The sequence below is a fragment of the Natator depressus genome, chromosome 22 (assembly GCF_965152275.1).
Source record: "Natator depressus isolate rNatDep1 chromosome 22, rNatDep2.hap1, whole genome shotgun sequence".
NCBI lineage: Eukaryota > Metazoa > Chordata > Testudines > Cheloniidae > Natator > Natator depressus.
In genome coordinates, this window is record NC_134255.1 from 6,626,924 (window position 1) to 6,647,049 (window position 20,126).

Genomic DNA, 20,126 nt, shown 5'->3' on the forward strand with positions numbered 1-20,126 from the left:
TGTGTGGCTTCTGGGATGTTTCTTTCCGCTTTCCAGGTGCTGGCCTTTCCTTTCATTAGGACTGAATTGCTCAGATCTGACCTAGTCACTTTTCAATCTGCTTCTGTTCTCTTGAGCATTTGTGGCTACCTTCTGGTTTTGGTGCTGTGTGCAAATTTGATTGCCCCTGGATTTCTCCATGAGCAAAGAAAGACATGAAGCAGCTGGGCAACATAAAGAGAGGGACTGGCAGAGGTGGTGGTGGAGGCTTGAAGTCTATTGGGTCAAAAGAGCTGCTGGGAACCCTTTGAGATCCCTGCAATAGGCTATGACTAATAAAAGCGTCATTCCTTGGAGAGAGAGAGATTCTTCTCTATTTGACAGAAGTGACTCCTTGTACCATCTAGAAATGGCCCATAAACCTCACCTTGAGAACCCCCATCCCAAAGCTAGCGGAGAAGTATTGTATTTATCTACTGGCAGGGCAAAGAAGAGTGCCAAATAGCAAAACAAACAGATGGAAGTGCCAGATTTTAGCCCTTGGATTGGTGATGCTCCTTGCAATGACAGGACCTTAAGTTCTTGCTCTTTCTTTCTGCCTTCCTTCCAGTACAGAATAGTATGTTGTCACTTTGCTCCACTTCTTTCCTAGATTGTAAGCTCTTTGGGGTAAGGACCACTTTTTTTGTTCTGTGTTTGTACAGCGCCTCGCACAACGGGGTCCTAGTCCAATACTGCGGCTCCTAGGTGCCACCGCTATACAAATAGTTATTAGTCATAATGGTTAATATCCTCAAATTCCTTTACAGAGTTAAAAAAACTAAAGTGGTGGGTTAAGCACAGACTGTAGGTATTATGAGCTCTTGTATGGACTGTCAGCCTCTTGGGGACAGGAACTGTCCTAGCTCAATGGGGCCCAATCCCTGATCAGTGCCTCCATGGGCATAAGTAAGGAGTAGCAAGGGAGAATTCTGCTTCTCCTCCTCTGCTAAAAGTAGGATGGAGTTCCCGCTCCTATCCCTGCACACCCCCAGGTTCCCCTCCTCCTTGGCTGAAAGCATCCCTTCCTGTTTCAATTTGCTTTAACCCCTGGGCACCACTGCTAGAAATATGAGCAAATCTAGGAATCGGTAGCAGAGAGGGAGAGGAACGGAAGAGGCTCAGGCGAAGGAGGAGAGGCATGTGCTCAGGTGGATTTGAACTTACTGGTAGACTAGGCAGGTATCGGGAGTTTTGGCTGTCAAGAGCTGCTCTCGCCCCAGTGACATGGGGACTGTGGGAAGGAAGGGGAGGCTGGGGCTACATGAGAGGACAGGAGAAAGAGATAAAGATGGAGCAGGTCCATGGAGGGTTTCAAAAGCGAAGAGTAACTGCTGATACCTGTTGTAGATAGGGCCAGGTCCAATTTGTACCTTTTGAGCTAACCCATGCTGGAAATACGTTGCTGGCTCCTATTGGCTGGAATTGGGGTTAATCCCCAGCCTAGGCATGCCTGAGACCCATGGTGGCAATAGGAAAGGATGTTGCAATGGCCCAGGCATGAAGAGATGGAAGCCGAGATGAGGCTTTCACGAGAGGTGGTGCGGAGACAGCATAGCCATGTTCCAGTGGTGGCCATAGGCAGGTCTGCAGGCCCAGGAAAGGTGGACAAGAGGAAAAGTTCAGGGTCAAGGGTAATGCCAAGGTTATGGATAGTGGAGACCAATGGGAAATCAAGGAGATGGGAGTTATGTTTGAGGATGCTCCTTAAGCACATGGGGCTTGGAATTGCCTACCAGTTGTTTAGTGTAATACACCACCCCTTAGCTCAATATAACACAGTGAAAGCTCCTGGGCTTAACCAATGGCACCAGGGTCTTAACAGCTACATGTATTTTAATGTCCTAATCATGTTCAGTGGCAATTGAGTTATGTCTGACCTCTCACTGTACCTCACTGATACTGAATGCTCTTTCTGTGGAGGCAGGGTTATCCCCACATGGTGCAGGACTAGACTTTTGATGTAAACCCTTTTCACTAAATGAAACCGGAATGAGCCATATCTGCCAGAGTTGAAAAGCTTTCTAGATGCCTGCATTATGCCTTGGGTCCTAGTAAGCAATAGCATCCCATTTAAAGTTGGGAGCCATAGATTTTTCTCCCCCCATCTGACCTTTCTCTTCCCTTCTCCTGACCAGCAGCCTGACCTCCCCCGGACCATGAGTCGCTACACCCAGCCCTTCGAAGGAGCTTCATGCCTCAAGGGAATGTCTACCATCCCTCCCGCACCCTGCTCCTTACCCCGCCCTACCTTGTCCCTCTAATACCCTGGGACCAACCCAGCTACAACACCACTGATATAAAATACACACAACCGGCTCCTTCATGTACAGCAGAACCTGGATTTCGCCAAGCTTACAAACGACCAGGTATTCCTGTATTCTGTTTTCCCTGAACAGAAAAACAAAATCATGCAATGCAAGTGGTGCTGATGAAGAGCAAGCTGGTATCCCTTCATATTCCACCACCCTTGGTGCACTGGAAATTGCTTTGCAGTGGTTTGAAGGACAAGTAGTAAATGATGCAGTGCTCCATACTACAGCTTACACTCCACCCTGCCTGTCATTTTGGGGTGTTTTGATTTTTCTGGCTGCAGAATGTTGTATTGGATTTTTTTTTTACTCTAGCGCTGCACAGAAGGCCCCTGAATCTGTCAAGTACATTACGCTCTCTGAGCCTCTTGAAATCTAGCCACAGCCAGAGTGAGAGTCTCTGGGCCAAGTTTCCAGCTAGTCTGATTTCAGATACACCATCCTTCTACACCTTCTCCCACTCCCAAACAAACTTTCCAGTGTTTCAAATGGAAGCTCATTTGAATGATTACCCAGAGCAGAATGCAATGGCTCAGTGCTTGTGCTGCCCCAGCTCCCACTGGCTTCATTAGAATTGAATTCACAAGATATTCAGGAATGGGCCTGAAGGCCGCAGCACGGAAGTATATCATTAGACAGGCCTGAGATAATGACCGCTACTTAAAGGGAGTGGTTAAATAAACCGAGGCTTAAGCTATTTTCTTCACTTTTATTGCTGTGAGATTGGAGCTGGGGAGGACTCTGGAGTTCTGTTTCCTGGCCTGCCACTGACTTTGGCCAAGTCACTTAGCTTTTCTGTGATTCAGGTTAATCATCTAGAACTTGTGGATAATAATACTTACTTACCTGACAATGGTGAAGAGATGCTTAATTACGTGCTGTTCCCAAAGGCCATTAATATCTTTCTGTTTAAAGCACTAATATTTCAAAGTATTTATTATTATTATTAGAGCTCATGGCACATTTCTTTATAGATGTGTTGCTGGCTTCTACTTGGTGATATGACGGGAAGAAAACCTTCAGAAGGAGAACCTGATTCTAATCTCTCAATCATTTAATTCCACTCTGCATTTCCACTGGTGTAACATCAGAATCAGGCCCTGAATGTGTCAACTGGACGGGATCACCCTAGCAGCACTATGCTCTTACATAGAGTGCTTCATGTGCAGATCTCAAAGCACTTCACAAGGGAAGTTCAAAGCACTGGCCACTTTCCACACATGGAGAAACTGAGGCACAGACAGGGGAAATGACTTGCCCAGGGTCACACGCAGACCCCAGGTCTCCTGGCTCCTAGTGCAGTGCTTGGGCCCCTGGACTATGCTGCCTCCAAGTAGGGATGTGTAAACGGCACAATCTTGTTCTTTCTGCAATAGGCTTGGGGTCATGAGCCCACAATGAATCTCCAATTTAACTGATCTATTTTTATAACAGGACAATTTTGGGCCAACTGTCATGTGATCAATTCTGCATGGTTTAGTTCCTTTCCAGGTAGCACATGTTCCATTCCAGTAGGAACACGGCCACGCTAACTTAACAGCTTCCCTTGCTTTAGGGCCCGCTCCCATTGAAATCAAAGGGAGTTTTGCCTTTGGCTTCAGCAGTGGCCAGACTGGACCCCTTGGAGTGCAAGCGCTCTCCTAGACTGCATTATTTTGTACTCCACAAGCTCAGCAGTGGGTGTGCCCTGCCATTATATAGGACACCAAGGAACACACCAAACCGGATAGAATAAATCTGTACCAGGCGTGTGGCAGGATCACTGGCAGAATTTGAGATGTTTAGAGATGTTTATGGGGTGGTGTAGATTTTTTAATGGGTGTTGTATAGACACCCATGTACAACTGAGTATATGCCAAGAAACGTAGGCCTCCTTTTTGCAGGTAAACAATTGTGTGTTTTGTTTTTTGTTCTTGCAACTGCTATGAGCCCAGAATCAGGTCGCATAAACCAGGCCTGGGGAAGTGGGGATGTGCAGGAAGAAAAGTGTACCAGCCAGGACATCCAAACATAGAAATAGGACTTGACATGCAGAATAGCTACAACTGGCACTTCGCACCAGTCTTAGGACAGCGAGGAAAGCAGAAATTGTGAAGAACGTCATGTAAGGCAAATCCTTCTCCTGATCTCTCTGGGCACAGTGTGAGGTGGAGTGAGTGAAGCCAACAGATGTGCTAAATCCACAGCCAGGGGCTAGTGCAGCAATTTCCAGTGATTTGCCTGCCCAGCCATTTGCCCCACCAATCATATATTGAGAGAACCTTCTTCCTCCTTCTCCTCTTCTCTCTACCCCTCATCCAGGTTTTAATGAAAAGACTGAAAATAGAGCATCCCTGAAATAATAATCCTGCAAACTGATGCGTCTGTCGCTTTCCCCACAAAAGGAGTTGAACTGGAAACAGAGGGAAAGAAATTCGGAGACTTAAAAAATAGCAGCACGGGATCTTCTGGAGATGCCCTTGGAACAGCAAAGAGTGCAGGGCAAGAAGTGATGTGTTTTAAGGCTCAGAATCAGGGGTAGTCAATGGGTAGACCTGGAGCCAAATACAGACTACCAGATGCTTTTGAATGGACCCCCAAATCTTTTTATTTACTTATTATCTTTTTTTAATTATTATTTTCTCTGGAATCTGGACCTTGACTGGACCTTGCCCAAGAAATCTGGACTTTGCCAAAAATAATTGACTACCCCTGGCTCAGGTGCTTTTGAGGTGAACCAGACAGGTGGCAAAATGGTATTTGCCTTTCAGATTGTTCTCTCTCTGTGTGGATTTTGTGCTGGTGAAGGGAGCTGCTTTGACAGGTCCTTGGGGACTGAATTCCCCCCACGAGCCATGGCAGGGGCAGGGAGAAAGCAACCTTTCCCCTGTGCTGCTGCACCAGCGTTAGCAAATAGGGGAAGTCTAGAGTAGACACGATGCAGCATCTAATCCTTCTCAGAGCTCCTGTGTACTGTCAAAAATGAACACTTCCAGCCGTGCTGGAGTTACTCAAGGTTCTCAGGGCCTGCACCTCCTGCAGTCATTCACAGCTGTGCAAAGCCAGTGCACTCTGACTAGGTAGCATTTGTAAAATCCACCTGTAAAATGGGGCTAAGAATTCTGACTTACTTTGCCAACTGCTGTGAGATCTACTGATGAAAAGTGCTATCTAAGAGCTTGGTAGTATTATTTGATGCCTGCTCTGCACATTTGTAAATGAAGGCACAGGGCAACAGTGAGTCAGGCCATCGGTGTTGTCCAAAAAGTCCTACAACTGGATTGAGGTCAAACAACAAGCTGGCACCGGAGCTGGAGACAGAACCCATGTCTGCTGCAGCCCGCAGTACAAGGCCACTCATCCTCTCTCCATTCAAAGTGTCTTTCTGGGGGTGCGTGACTGTTGTTTGCACAATTTGCTTGTGTTCCCCTGTCACAGGGATGAGTTCTCTTGTTTTCAACATGAAAGACCCTAAGCAGATGGACTTGCTTAGCTTCTTGACAATTTCTTCCCTGATTTCTGATTCTGTCCTTGCACAAACAAAATTCCCATTGGAGATGAGGGGCTGCAGGATCAAGTCCCTGGATTTTTATACACCTACACTCTTCTTCCCCCCCCCCCCCCCCAGTCCTTTCTCCCCGCAGTAAAAGGGCACATGCAGAAGTCCCAACCAGTTACTGTTCTACCTCAGGCTGATCTGCCCTTTGTAGAGTACAGGTATCCATCCTGCCCCCCCCCCTCAAATTACAGCCAATTCCCTCCCCTCTCACACACACACCATGGCATGCATTTCACCTTCCTTCTCCTCCCCCTCCACCCCCATTTCTTGGGAGTGAAGCAATAATAGGGGAGAAGGAGTTACCAGACAGGCAGCCCTGTTTCAGGAGACGCTTGGTGGCTCCAACAGCTGTGCGGGGTTTGAGTCTCTTTGGCAGATGTTTGCTTTTCCAGCCACTTCATTAATGTTGGAAACAAAACCCCTGATTATTCCTGACCAAAGCACTCCTTTTATGATTGACAGCCAGCGTGTGTTTCATTCCACATAACCCATCTTATTGCTCTAGCCTTTTTTTCTTTTTCTTTCTTTCTTTTTTTTTTTTTTTTTTTTTTAAATTCTCATTAACAACAAAGTTCGTTTGGACACTTCAGAGAACTGATCCCATCTGCCAATTCAGCTCGCCCTGGGATCTACCAGGGGAGTTTGCGGCTCCTGGAGTGGCTGATAAGAACCTGCTGAAGACCGAAGTGTCAGCGCCAGATCTACCAGGAACCAGACTTTCAGATGCAGGAGTGAAATAAACCGGACAATAAAGGACCCAAGTCCTTGAATCAGCTGGGTATAAAGAGGGACAGCTCCACTGGAATAGATTTCTGCTCTGCAGCTTGCCAATTTCATGAAAGGCTTGTTTCACACCCGGCATCTGTCCTGCACCCTAAAATTAGCAGATGTCATAGATTTCTCTGCTGTGTCTTGTCGGCTTCCCTTAAAGCTATTTCACTCCAGCAATGCACTCTGAAATGCAAGGGGAAATTGCCCGTCTCCAGCTACCGGCAACAAACACAGAACGCACAGCAAACGCAAGGAAGTATCATAACCCCATTTCCTTTCATATATTGTGGGGTTTTCCCGTTTCAGGAGTCAAACCCTGACTTCTTTAGGACTTTATTTATTTACTTATGATCAGCAAACGTTCGCTATTTATTATGACCCTTTGAGTCAGCGTGAGCTATTTTATTTCCGTGATTCGTGTTATCTGTTTGTTTGTTTTCGATTTACAAACTGAGTATTGCTGCTATTACTATAAATTAATCTGATCTCTCGAGCTTTTGGGGGGTGGTTTAGCAATTTAAACAACAGTTCTTCAATTTAAAAATAAAAGCAATTTTTTTGAACTCATCCTTTCCCCTTTTAGTGAAATTCCTGTTGACTGGAATCACCTTTAATTTCCCAGCAGCAAAAAAAAAAAAAAAAAAAAAAAACCTAAGTATGTTCCAAGCAAAGTAAATAAAATACTATTTATTTTAAACATTGAGGCGTTCCTAATCACTTTTAATGAACAAGAGTAATGGTAGGTTTCAGAGTAGCAGCCGTGTTAGTCTGTATTCGCAAAAAGAAAAGGAGGACTTATGGGACCTTAGAGACTAACCCATTTATTTGAGCATAAGCTTCCGTGAGCTACAGCTCACTTCATCAGATGCATTCAGTGGAAAATACAGTGAGGAGATTTATATACACACCCATTTTTTCATGTTCTGTGTGTATATAAATCTCCTCACTGTATTTTCCACTGAATGGATCCGATGAAGTGAGCTGTTGCTCACAAAAGCTTATGCTCAAATAAATTGGTCAGTCTCTAAGGTGCCACAATCCTCCTTTTCTTTTTAAGATTAATGGTGTTCTCTCTTTCTGATTTATAAAAATTGCTGATTGGGGTTTTTTAAAACAGGTATCCTTCCATACATTTAAAAAAATGCTCTATAGATGAAGAAAACATCAAAATTAGGTCGTCTGTTTCCCTGAGCTTGCTCTTCCCATTTCTGACAGTGTTCAGAAAGGATATACATGTTGTTTTTATGGTTCTCAAAACAGACCGTAAAACCAAGCTATTTGCAATGGAAAAAGAAATACTGATCAAACGGAAGACAGCCTGAATAGGATTCCAATATATGTTTTTTAACTGGAACCACAGCAAACAAAGTTACCAAAACAAACTACATGCTAAAGACACTGACCAGATTGTTTTTTCTCTTTCAAACACAGTACTTTCCATACAAACAAACACGAAATCGATAATTTCTCAACTTTCTAAAAATTAAAATATATGGTTTGTTCCCTTAGAGGTCAACGTTACTTTGAAAATAAAAAAGGGAGCAATACGGTTTTAGGGAATATATTAATGTATTTATTACATCTAATAATATTTCTCTACTTAGAAAAATTCAGTATATAGCTACTTTCTTAATTAATTTAACAATGGTTTGCATCATAGAGTCGATTCACGCAATTTAGTTAATGAGGGACAGACCAGAATCAACCAACAATTGATGTCAAAAGTAATTCAAACAATTCTTGTGCTGAAAAATTCCTGTTCAAAACGAGGCGTGGGATCATTTCTCAAAGCAATACAAATCCCTGTCTCAAGAATCATTCTCCCTGCACATCGGGAAGAATTGACACAGTGTGAACATAAACCAGAGAAATGAAAATCAGAGCTAAGTCCCCAGGAAAGGTTTGGCTTCTGCAAAGCGCAGGAAAATTGCACGAAAGCCCAGAGGGATTTGAAATTAAACAACAAAGAAAAATTAATAATCTTTAGAATGAAACGAAATTGACACATGATTGCTTAAAAGGAGACGAGAAAATGAGCAGCACTTAAGAAGAACAATTATGGAACATTAAAAAATAATAATTTCTGCAAAACACTTGCAAGCAAGGAAAGTGACGCCATTTGCCAAGACTCTCTTTCCATTTTAATCTGTGTGAGTTTTATACTCCGGAGCGAGGTGTTCAGTACTACTCGGTAGGGGGGAAACCTGCATTTCCAAAGATCACAAAGCTCTCCAATAAACAGCGGAGAGAAAATGGCCAGGCAGAAACTCATCTGAAAACACCCAGTAGCAACTATTGCTGCACTGGTGAAGAAAGTGTTTTTACAATACGGAACATCTTTAGTTTTCTCTGCGTACTACTCCAAGCCCTTGGCCGCAAAAACAGCAAATTCCTTAATGGTTTAGCCATTTTTAAAGCTCAGACCACTTAAATACTTTCTATTTTTTTCCCCTTTACACGAACTGTGGGTAAAGAAATACTCATCTGTGGGTTGGTGTGTGCACAGATATAAACCCACAAGTACATCCCCCTCCCAAACGAGTATTTCTTAGACAGTTCGTGCAAAGGCAGAGAAGTGGGTAGTTAATTGTTCTGAAGCGAAGGAAGCTTCCCTTTCTCTCTCTGCAACACATTTCAGAGCGCTGGTGTGTATTTGCTCTCGGTATACAATTGTTCCAAAGTGCTTAATAACTTCCTGATGGACCACATTGCTACTTGAATTTTCAAGCCTCTCACTAATTGGAGGGAGGAGTGGTGGTGGTGGTGGTGGTGGTGGTGGTGGGGGGGGGGGGGAAGTCACCCTGGAACCTTTCCAGCATGAGAAGGCAAAGCCGAATTAAAAACACACCCCGGTCGCTTAAAATAGAGCGAGCGCGCCCGTGCGCCCGGGATCCTCCCAGCCGCGAGCTGGGGGAAGCATGGAGCGCAGGGGATGAGCGCAGGAGAAGCCGGAGGCTGCCCTGATTGACAGCTGAAGTGTCCTAAAAAGGGCTCGGCGAGATGCTTATCGGGAGGTTTATATAGCAGCCGAGCGAGCGCACGCTGGAGAGCGCTCCCTCGCCCCTGCAAAGCCAGGCGAGCCGCAGAGACCGCGCCTGGGGTGCGGGCCCCCCTTTGGCAGCCCTGCTCCGCTCCCCGGGACCCTCTCCACTCCCCGGAGAGAGAGAGAGGTCCTTCCCCCGGCGTCCTAAAGCCTGGGCCGCAGCGCTTCGGGGAAGGAGGCTGAGCCCGCGGCGGCTTCCACCATGCACTGCCATGGCGAGCTGAGGCTCGCGTCCCCCGGGCAGCTCAAGGCAGCCAGGAGGCGCTACAAGACTTTCATGATCGATGAGATCCTATCCAAGGAGACCTGCGATTACTTTGAGAAACTTTCCCTTTACTCTGTCTGCCCTTCCCTCATCGTCAGACCCAAACCTCTGCACTCCTGTACTGGTAAGAGCTTGAATTTTCTCATCTCTTCCCCGCGCCCTTCCCCTTCTGCATCTACCTCCCAGGAAGGCTGGATCTGGGGTGTGTGTGTGTGTCTGACCCTGGCACCAAGCTCCCTGGGATTTTGCAGCACCCAGCCACCACCAGGGAAGGGATTTTTGTCTCTGCAAGAACCCTGGGCACTAGGGTTTCGCCTGGGATTGGCACAAGCAAGTGTGTGGTGGGGAGCTGAGAGGGCACAGAAAAGATTTGCAAGCAAAGCCCTTTTTGTGTGTGTGGTGGTGGGGCAATAAAGTAGCTCTATTTCCCAGTGTGGACTCTGCATGCACAATGACATATTTGTAGCGGAGAAGCTAAGGGAAACCCTTTCCCCTAAACTATCTCCTCTCTGGCCAAAACGTTCACAAACTCCTCAGCCAGTCCATGCATCTTTCCTCTACGCTCTGTATTTTTCTGTGGTTTGTTCAATATCCAGTGACACCCTGTTTACTTCCCTCTGCAACAGACCCAGCTTCAGCTCTCTCTGGAACATCCACAAATAAATGGTGGTGATGGTGGTGGTGGGGAATCCAGAACATATATACCCCCTACGAGATGGATTAAAGCCCTGATCAAGACTCATAAAGTCACTTATAAAATTGTCAGTGACATCAGTGGGAACACGAATAAATAATAATAAATAATAATAATAATTAATAGCCCTAGTAATAATAGTTCCACTGTTGTTCAATGGCCTGATCTTGCATTATTTGGATACCCAAATCTCCCATTAGCTTTGGAATAAGTTAGGATGTACCAAATGGGAAAATGGAAAACATTCTGTTCATGTTACAAACACAGGGCTGGATCCTATATACAGATTTGCACTAGTAGACCCCTGAACGGTTGTGGAGCCCACTCACTTCAACTGATGGATGCCTTCAGTGGAAGTGATTTACAGAATCAGAGCCATATGTGCTTTTGAAAACAAATTAGTCTGATGCAGTTTGTTAGGCGTGCACCCAAAATAAATGCCACTCTTCTGATACATTATAGGCAGAAAAGTTTTCTCCTCCTTAAGACACTGTGAAGTTTGCAAGACCGCTAAGCAGTTAGATGGCTCAGCAGACTTTTATTCTCCCCAAAACTCTGTGTCCTCCCCACACACTTTTAGTAGAAACATTTATAACTTTGAGAATCTAATGATAAAAATGATAATTTTAAAAAAAATCAAAGTTATTTCAAAAAATGTTTCTAAAGGATCAATTCCTGGTGATGCGGATGTGAAAAATACATGGAATGTTCTGAACCTGAAAATACAAGAAGTTTCTGCTGAAATCAGTGAGGAGTGCTGCTTACAGATTGATGCCCCACCGTTTGGCCCCTGATTCCTCTCTCAATTACCTGGGAGTAAATGAAGAGGAACCTCACTGGTGTCAATGAAATTATATTGGTGTAAAACTTGATTTAAGTGACATCAGTCTGACACACAGATTTTTAATTTTTTTTAAAATAGGGACTTATTTCGTTCATGCAAGGTCTACAGCTCCCCCTGCCTCGATACCCCAATTTGAAAATATTATTCATTAAATGTCAGGAAAGGTGCTGGAGACCAATACTGTAGAAAATGCCAATTATACCTGCTTTTGGAGGGAGGGTGATTATAGTGCAGTTCCTATTCATAATAAATTTCCTCATATTGATTCCTGCTTGGTTTTTAACCAACCGATGACATACTTCTGGTGGAAGGGATAGTTATTAATCAAGATCCCACTGGCAAGGGATTTTTTGCAGCTAATCCTCTGCTACAGTTTAGCTAGTGAAACTCCGTCAATAGCAAAAGTGGAATGAAAGTCTCCAATGCACAGCAGAGTGCAGGCTGCAAATCCTTATGGAGGGCCAATCCTGCCCATGTTGGAGTCAATGGCAAAACACCCATTAACTCCAATCATGCAGGAATTGGACCAGACAAACCTTCCACTCGGCGTAAAGATTTTTCTATTTTCACTGTAGGAAAATTCTATTTTACATAGAGGGGAAGTACCATAAAAGACAGTAGGTTACCAAAAATGCTCCAAGACTTTCAGAGGGGCAAGAACCCAATAATTTACAGGGCTGTAAAAATAGCTCAGCATTATAAAACAAATACTTAGCTGCTTATCTGGAGTAAGCGCTTCTGATTTAGTTTTGATGGATGAATAAACGGTCTTTAGCTGTTACGTTATTATCAAGCCCGTGGGAAGGTTGAGTGTATTTTTATGGGTGATTCCATGCCAGCTATGGAAAACATTGGTTTTGCAAGGCTGAGATAATAATTCATAGTCAAATGAACTGACTTAGCAGGTGATCATGGATGATGCTATCATGAGACACATGTTCTAATTATTTAAACCCTGTTACTTTCTGTGTTTAGTAGTTCATTGAATTTCCATTAGGGATTCTGCTAATAGCCCCAAATCCATCTGATTTATACCATGACTGGGTCGATTGAAGATTCTGGTTTCTACTGGAATATGCTTCATAAAGTTTCATTGGTTGAGAAGCACTGGGAGGGATTTGCTGGTGGGATTAAATCCATAAGAGAAGAGGCTACAATAGTCCACACTTTCAACCTGTAAGCCACCGGTTGTGTGCGTGTCCTCTCAGGTTTAATTCGTAACAATAGCTACAGTTAAAAATTTAGGTCATGTGAATCCTTTTATTATAAGAGAGAGGAAATTCTGTCATTGGCCAAGAAATGGAGTAAAACCCATAAATAAAATAAAGATGAAAGAAAAAAAAACATAAAGCAAATCAAATAATCACCTACAGTCCACACCAAACATTTCAAAAGAAAAGGTCGCACTGTGGCATTTGCCCTACTGCTTGGCTGTCTTTTTACATTTTGATGCATTTACTCTCCAAGCTGGCTAAGGGAGATAGGCCAAAAAGTTTGTTTGAGGTCCCCTCTCGGGTTGATGATATAAAATGTCTTATGTCTAAGCAGCACAGGTATCCAACATCGCCCCTTTCTGATCGGAAGAGAGCTCTTAGAAGCACTGGAAACCAAAGGGAAAACATTTTTCTTTTGCCTACGGTCAAGAGTTAAATATTTAACATGTGCAGTAGAGTTAGCACAGAATGAGCTCACCCTGCAGAGTGTGCTAGAGAAGGAGAATGAAAGTTCTGAATCGTTTCAACGTATCCAAAAGGGGCAGACTGAAGTTCTGGTTGAGGGGGATGTTCACACCTCTGAACCTAAGCCTGTTGAAGTCAATGGAAAGACTCCTGTTGGGTTTGGATCATGCCCAGCGTAAAACTGGGAGGGGCAGGGGGGAATAACTTCACTATAAAAGAGACCCATTATGGTGTCCATACATTTTCTGCAGAAGTGTAAATGCCTGACATTTGTTGACAAAAAGCAATGAGAAGGCCCCACAAGTATATAACTTAGCACAAAACAGTTAGCCAGGTTCAACTATATGTGATGGTTAAGATCCACCATAATCAGATGCCAAAAATTATATATTCCTAATAAAGAGGAATATTTTTCAGATGGTTGTTAATAGCTCTCTGATGCTAGCTTCTTGGACTTTGATATCTCGGACCGTAAGAATATCCCTGTTCATTCATTTAATGGCCTTTGCATATTATGTAGCAACTAACTAACTAACCTGACTTTTTAATTGCTGTAGTTCTATTGTTTAAAGTTTTCTATTTTGGGGGTTTTGTTATTGTATGATCTGAAGGTCAGAGAAGCCTTCAGACATCACTTCCAACTGAGTAGGAATCCATTATCAAAATGCATAATATTTATCTTAAGTAAACAAAAATATGCTTGAATGAGCCTGTATTAATTATATCCTGTTTATTGGCTTTTTTTTTTAATCTTGATTTTACTCATTAAACTTGACACCTGGTTAGCTCTTGGGATGATGTATACTGTAAGTGTTTGGAAATCAAAGATGTATCAGTTTCTAGGGCCAACCTGTAACTTCATCGTGTTTTCCTGGAATTGGTCCCTTCAAAATAAGTTGGATCCTTTGAAAAATAAAAGCCAGGGCACTGAATACTTAAAAGCAAAATGTTATCCCTGGAGTCCCTGATGTTAAATAGTAATAAAAACAAATAGTATTTGCTCTATGCAGCCTCTAATCTATTTACATTCACTGGGTTTGTTGAATATAAAAGAACCCCAAGAGCCTTGTGTCAGGGCTCCATTTCAGTTCATCAAAGCTGACATTGCAGGGCATTCATTGTGTTTGCCTACTCTATGTATTCCATCTCCCACAACATCTGTACTGTTGCTCATCAGAACTTGAGTAAGATTTTCGAAATGCCCTGATGACTTAGAAGCTTGGTCTACACACAGTTTTTGTATCAGGATAACTATTTCAGTTAGGGGTACGCTTTTATTTTATTTTTTTAATTGAAGTAGTTACACTGATACAACCCCTAGCGTGGACGCAGTTATATTGGTAACAAGGTGCCTTTCGCTGGTATAGTTTATTTGCCTGCCCATATGGGAATGCTATTCTAGTATAAGCACTTCTGTAACTGCATCCACATTGATGGGAGTTGTACCATTTTAGCTATATCGGAATAGTAGAAGTGCTACAACTTTTGTGCATAGCCAAGGCCTTAAACTCCTAAATCTCCTTCGGCCCTTTTGAAAATGTTAATCCTCTCCTAGTTATCCTCCTAGATAGATACCAATGGAACAGCATGCTTCCAAAGGTGACTTTCCTAGCTTTATTCTGCTCCCACTGAAATGATACTTTCCGCTGATTTCAGTAGAAACATGACTCAGTTCTATATATATATATATATATTTTTTACCTGAGACTTGAGAAATATGACTCTCTAATGTAAAACCTATTGGAAACTTGAATAGTTGTTTGACATCTTTCCCTAAGGGAGATGGGGAGAGGCCCAGGTTAAAGCTTTTTGGGCTACTTTTTTCTTTTCTCTCTCTTTTTGGTATGTGGATTAAACTACAGGGCATCTGTAAATGTTGGATCCTATGGGAAGTTGTGGGCTTATGCAGCAAATATTTGATATTCCTGAACTTCTGTCAGGCTTGTCAACTTTTAGGAAACCACACAGTGAACGTAGATTTCTTATGTCTTAACACAGCTCAGTTTTAAGACCAATGACTGCAGAGCAATATGAAATCCCATGTGGTCTGGGTTGAAAAAGCCTAGAAATGGACAAGCTAATGCCACTTTGAATTTGATCTGGGACACAATTGAAAATCAGGGTGGAAACCAATTGTGTTGGGCTAATGTTTAGCCAGACCTTTTCCTTTTAATTGACGGGATACTGTTACGGAGTTCCTGGGGGAGAGCAGGGAACTGTGGGAAAGGAAAGGGGAATGGATACAGCATGTGTATCAAAGTGTGGAGAAAAATGAGATCCCCTTCCATCCAAAGCCTATGATCTGAAACATAACAGCTGTATTAATCCAGTTAAATAAAACAAATGTAAAGTTGTGGGTAATACCTTCTACCAGACTAATTTACACCTGAGTACACCAAAGCTCCTGTCAGTCATGCATCTTCAACTGGGATTGAATTGCCATCACAGGACTATAACACAACTCTATCTGTTCAGAACTAAAAACCAGAGAGAGAGGCCAAAATCATCAATTTTGTTAATATAGCCCCACAACAGCAGCAGGTGCAGACTTCATCAGATTCTATCGAGTTCAACATCTATAAAAGGTTCTGCGAACAGGAACTGATACTGCTGTCACTTTCTTCTTGTACAGTGATGCAAACAAGAAAACAAGTCTCTCTTTCTTTTTGAAAAACATTTTATCTGTCAAGTTTCAGTTACAACGGCAAATAAAATCCTATTGATTGATGTCAAACAGTACAGACAAAATTCAAAAGAAAACAGTAACCCTGGAAAAAATATGAATAATTATTTCTCAAGTATAAGTCTCCAGATCACTCTGGATCTTTTATTAAGATAATCCTAAAAATAGTTCCTAAATATTCCTAATATTAGTAAGGCACTTGAAGAAATACTTTACAATGTAGGGAGACTGTATGATACATCCATGTTAATATACAGTGAGATATATCAGCATATCCAAACATTGTAATTTTTCTTGAGAAAATCATAAAGGCTAGACTTTGCCATAAGACTCTCCTCCGAACCATCCACGCACACATTGTTTTGCCTTTCAGTCATAACCTAACAAAAACTAGAGCTTTGTCAGAATCTCAAAAGACAAACATCTTCCTCTCTAGCATAAATCAAAGTTTGGCAGGAAAAAGTACTGATGCAATTATTATACCAAAGAAAAGCCAGATCCTCAGCTAGTGTAAATCGGCATAACTCTGTCGATTTCAGTGGAGTTGTGTCAACCTATAATGACTGAGGATCAGTCCCTAACAATAATTTTAAAGATCTTGGTGTGCTTCAGGGTGCCTAGACTTTGTCCTATATGTTCTGTATATCTGCAGCAGAAAAAATAATTTATAAAGTGGCAAATGCCAAAATATGACACATGAAAGAAAATAATGAGTTGGCTAATGATAACAATAATTAAATATTTAGAGAAGGGCCTGAGCCAATGTCTCAGACCTGAATACACTCAGCCTTTGACGGTGTCTGAGATTCAAAGCTGAATCGGGGGTCTGCATATTGCAAATGACCCATCTCTTTCTACTGAAACCGAACAGAAAATCCCAGATCTGAACAACTCCAAATTTTGGGGTTTCTAAAATTTGAATCCAAACCTGAATTTTGTAGCTTTAGCCCATTGCTAATAATAATGAATGAAGTAACTAACAAAAGGGAAAACTGCCTGGAATAAAACAGTGCCAAACACATCAAGGGAAGAGGAAATAGGACCACAACATGGGAAGCAATCAAAGTTCAGTCCAGTTGTGGTTAAGTATGATTCAGCATTACAAAGGAGCCCTATACTATATCACTTTTGTATCATTGTGTGAAAAATAAGCACAGACATAAGTAAGCCAAGATTTTCACTTGGACAACACGTTTGCTTAAAAACTTGACTGAGCCCACCCAAGGGTATTTTCAGTGCATTACCTTAGAGTCATGTGCCAGTAGGGTGACCAGATGTCCTGATATTAGGGGCTTTGTCTTTATATATGCAACTATAACCCACTATCCTCCCGAAAAACTGTCCCTCATTTTTCACATTTGCTATCTGGTCACCCTATGTACCAGGGATTTTTAAATAGAACACCCATTCGAATCAATGGAGCACTCTGTTGGAAAACTGATGGTGTGATATGGCACATAGAATTTTATTAATTATTATTGGTGGTGGTGGTGTTTTGTGGGCATCCGTAAAATGCAGGCACCACAGAATGTGAACATCTCAAAAGTTTTGAATTCAGGAAGGACGCGGCCATCGGCCATGATGGGGGTTAATTTAGGGGGCTTGGACGATAGAGAAGGGTTCCGGAATCTGTGACGACCTTCAGATACCTTTGTGTCTTTTGTCCTCATTGAAAAATGTATAAGTGAGGTACGGTTGTATGCTATTGCAGGCAATATACAGTAGAAATATGATGTGTGGAATGGGCCCTTGACAATTAGCAGCTGGACACTGCAAAAAGATTACTAGATGTATTCATTGTACATGTTTATTAACCAGTGCTGATGCGTGTTGAGAGGGGAGCCAAACTCTGCTCATGGTTACTACTGTGCAGCCTCCTTGATTTCTGTACATTTGGATACAAGCATTCGGCTCTACTCAGAGGGTGTAACTGACAGCAGAATCTGGCCCACAAAGGGACTGGACCCTGATTTCCTTGCACAGCCCCAATCGTTCCCTGATTTCCATGAGAGTCTGGGGTGCACTCTGGGTCGGACCACGGGTCTTCAGAGTGTATAAAAAATAACCTTCCCATCAAAGTGAAAACATGAAGAGTCCCTCCAGCTGGGTTGTGGAGGCTGGTAGCATATACAAGTGTAGGGAGGTACCGGTTTCACTGAGGGCTGTTGATCCTTACCTGTTTTAACTGAATTAGCTAGAAACAGGACATAGGGCCTGATTCTGCTAACATGTACACCAGAGGAAAGCAGGTCTAAATTGATGGAATACACTACAATACAGTGGTATAAGGGAGAGCAGGATTAGGTCCCATGGAAATGACCTCAACTGATATCCACCCATACCATCCAACATCGATACAGATGACTGTCCCTCATTTGCTTTGCTTTTAGTTTCCAGGCCTGATAGGAATGTTTTCATAGAACCCTGTGCTTCATCGTTCACCCATGTTGTCTGAGTGTGAAGAATGTGTTTCAGAGCAGGCTTAAGTATAGCACATTATCCTGAGGTCTTGTAAGTGTTTGCATCCAGGAAAACACCAGAGGTGGATTCCTGTTGTCTATTTCTACCTCCGGATGGCTTTTATTCGGAGTGTGCTTCAGTTCCTAGCAACTGAGCAGGGTCTAGCTGGGAAGCTTCTTGTGGGTCAATGTGAAATTGACTGACTAAAAAGTTTCATTTTAGTGGCATCTTTGAAAAATTCTAGTATTACGATCTGGGCTCACAAAGTAAATATTTAATATTTTTCTTCTTCCCCTCATTTTACCGTCCATTTTCATTTATTAACTGAATCCTTTCCACTATCCCTAATGGACAGAATGCAGCTCTAAGGAACGCTGGGTAATCAATAACATGCTATGGTGAGGAGGCCATTTAAGTACTTAGGTGGATACTGAGTTTAATATAGACTGGGGGTCACACAAAGGGTTTGATTTTGCTCTCAGCTTCCCTTGTGTAAATCAGGAGCAACTCCAATAAAGTCAGTGAAGTTATACCAGCGTAAAGTGTAAGCTGTAGCAGCAGGAGGGCCAAGCTGTTTATTTTTGAAGAAATATACTTGCTTCCTTGTGACGATTCCCCTCTCCCTCCAACATGAGACGACAATTCAGAATCTTGCTAAGTTATCTACCCCAAATTATTTTCTTTTAGACCATAACAACATTTATTCTATATGTACCTCCGCATAGCTGTGCGGTGTATGTATATATATTGCAATAAGGGAATTTGCTCTCAGTGAAGTCAATGACCGGTTTTCCGGGATACCAGGATCGTGTCCATTATTAGAGATGGCTGGGAAATTATTTGTTTTTTCTCCTCTGGAAAAATGTTGATTGAAAAAAATGTTTGTCAGCTTTTCTTTGAAATGTTATGGGTCTAAAAACTACAATCCGCAAACTAACAAAAAGGCTTATTTTCGGGTTTCAAGGTTTTTTTTTATGAAAGCCCATTTTGAGGGGACAAAAACGGACATTTTCAGCAAAACTTTTGTTTCATTGAAAAAGACATTTTTTTCACGAAAAAAGTTTTGATGGAAAAATGTCAAATGTTTTTGTCTCTGAGGCTTGGAAAACACCCTAACAATAGCTGTGTGCGTGAATGTGTGTGTTTGTGTGTGTGTGTATTCTAGTTTGCAGAACTTTACCGCATTCGTATTTTTGACTCATGTAATTAGTTGACTGATTTTAATGGGACTGCTCATCCAAGTAAAAACTTGAACTATCAGCTCCTACATTTTCTGGGTATGTCATGTAGTGTTCTTACACTATTTACAGATTTCTTTCAAAATAAGAGAGAGCTTTCAATATAAACCTAGTCCAAGTACAGTACTTCACTCACACTGCTGTTTTGGAGGAGAAGCCCTGCATTTTAGGGATCCATATATTAATAGAACATTTATACTCCAGATTACGCATGGCAAAAACAATATGTTACTCAGGGCCATATCCTCAAATGAGGCAAATCCCTTGATTTCAGTGGATTCATCCAAAAAATCCTGATCAGCTTTAATCCTCACTATTAAAGCAGAAGAGGGAACAGGATTCTATTTCTTTAGGCATACAGGAGCCTATTCCCTGTATACTACACATATATAATAAAACCTCTTTTAAGTAAACACACAAGGATGGGTGGCTTGAGAGAGGTGTTCTGCAAGGCAAAGAAATGTTTGTGGTTACTTAGGAGATCTTTTAAGATGAATAAGGTTGATCCCTGGATATGATTCATTGTACTAATGTACTTATATGGAAGAGCTTAAAATGTAGCCACAAAGCTATATTGAAAT

At 42.3% G+C, this 20,126-nt stretch overlaps 1 protein-coding gene across 1 annotated transcript in view; it reads left to right on the forward strand.

Annotated features, from left to right (window-relative positions):
• The first annotated feature begins 9,884 nt into the window (after positions 1–9,884).
• The window catches only part of BARX2 (BARX homeobox 2), a 54,819-nt gene continuing 44,577 nt past the window's right edge, over positions 9,885–20,126 (forward strand). Inside the window, exon 1 of the mRNA XM_074936693.1 lies at positions 9,885–10,071. Coding sequence (XP_074792794.1) covers positions 9,885–10,071 — 187 coding nt within the window. The remainder of the gene's footprint in view (positions 10,072–20,126) is intronic.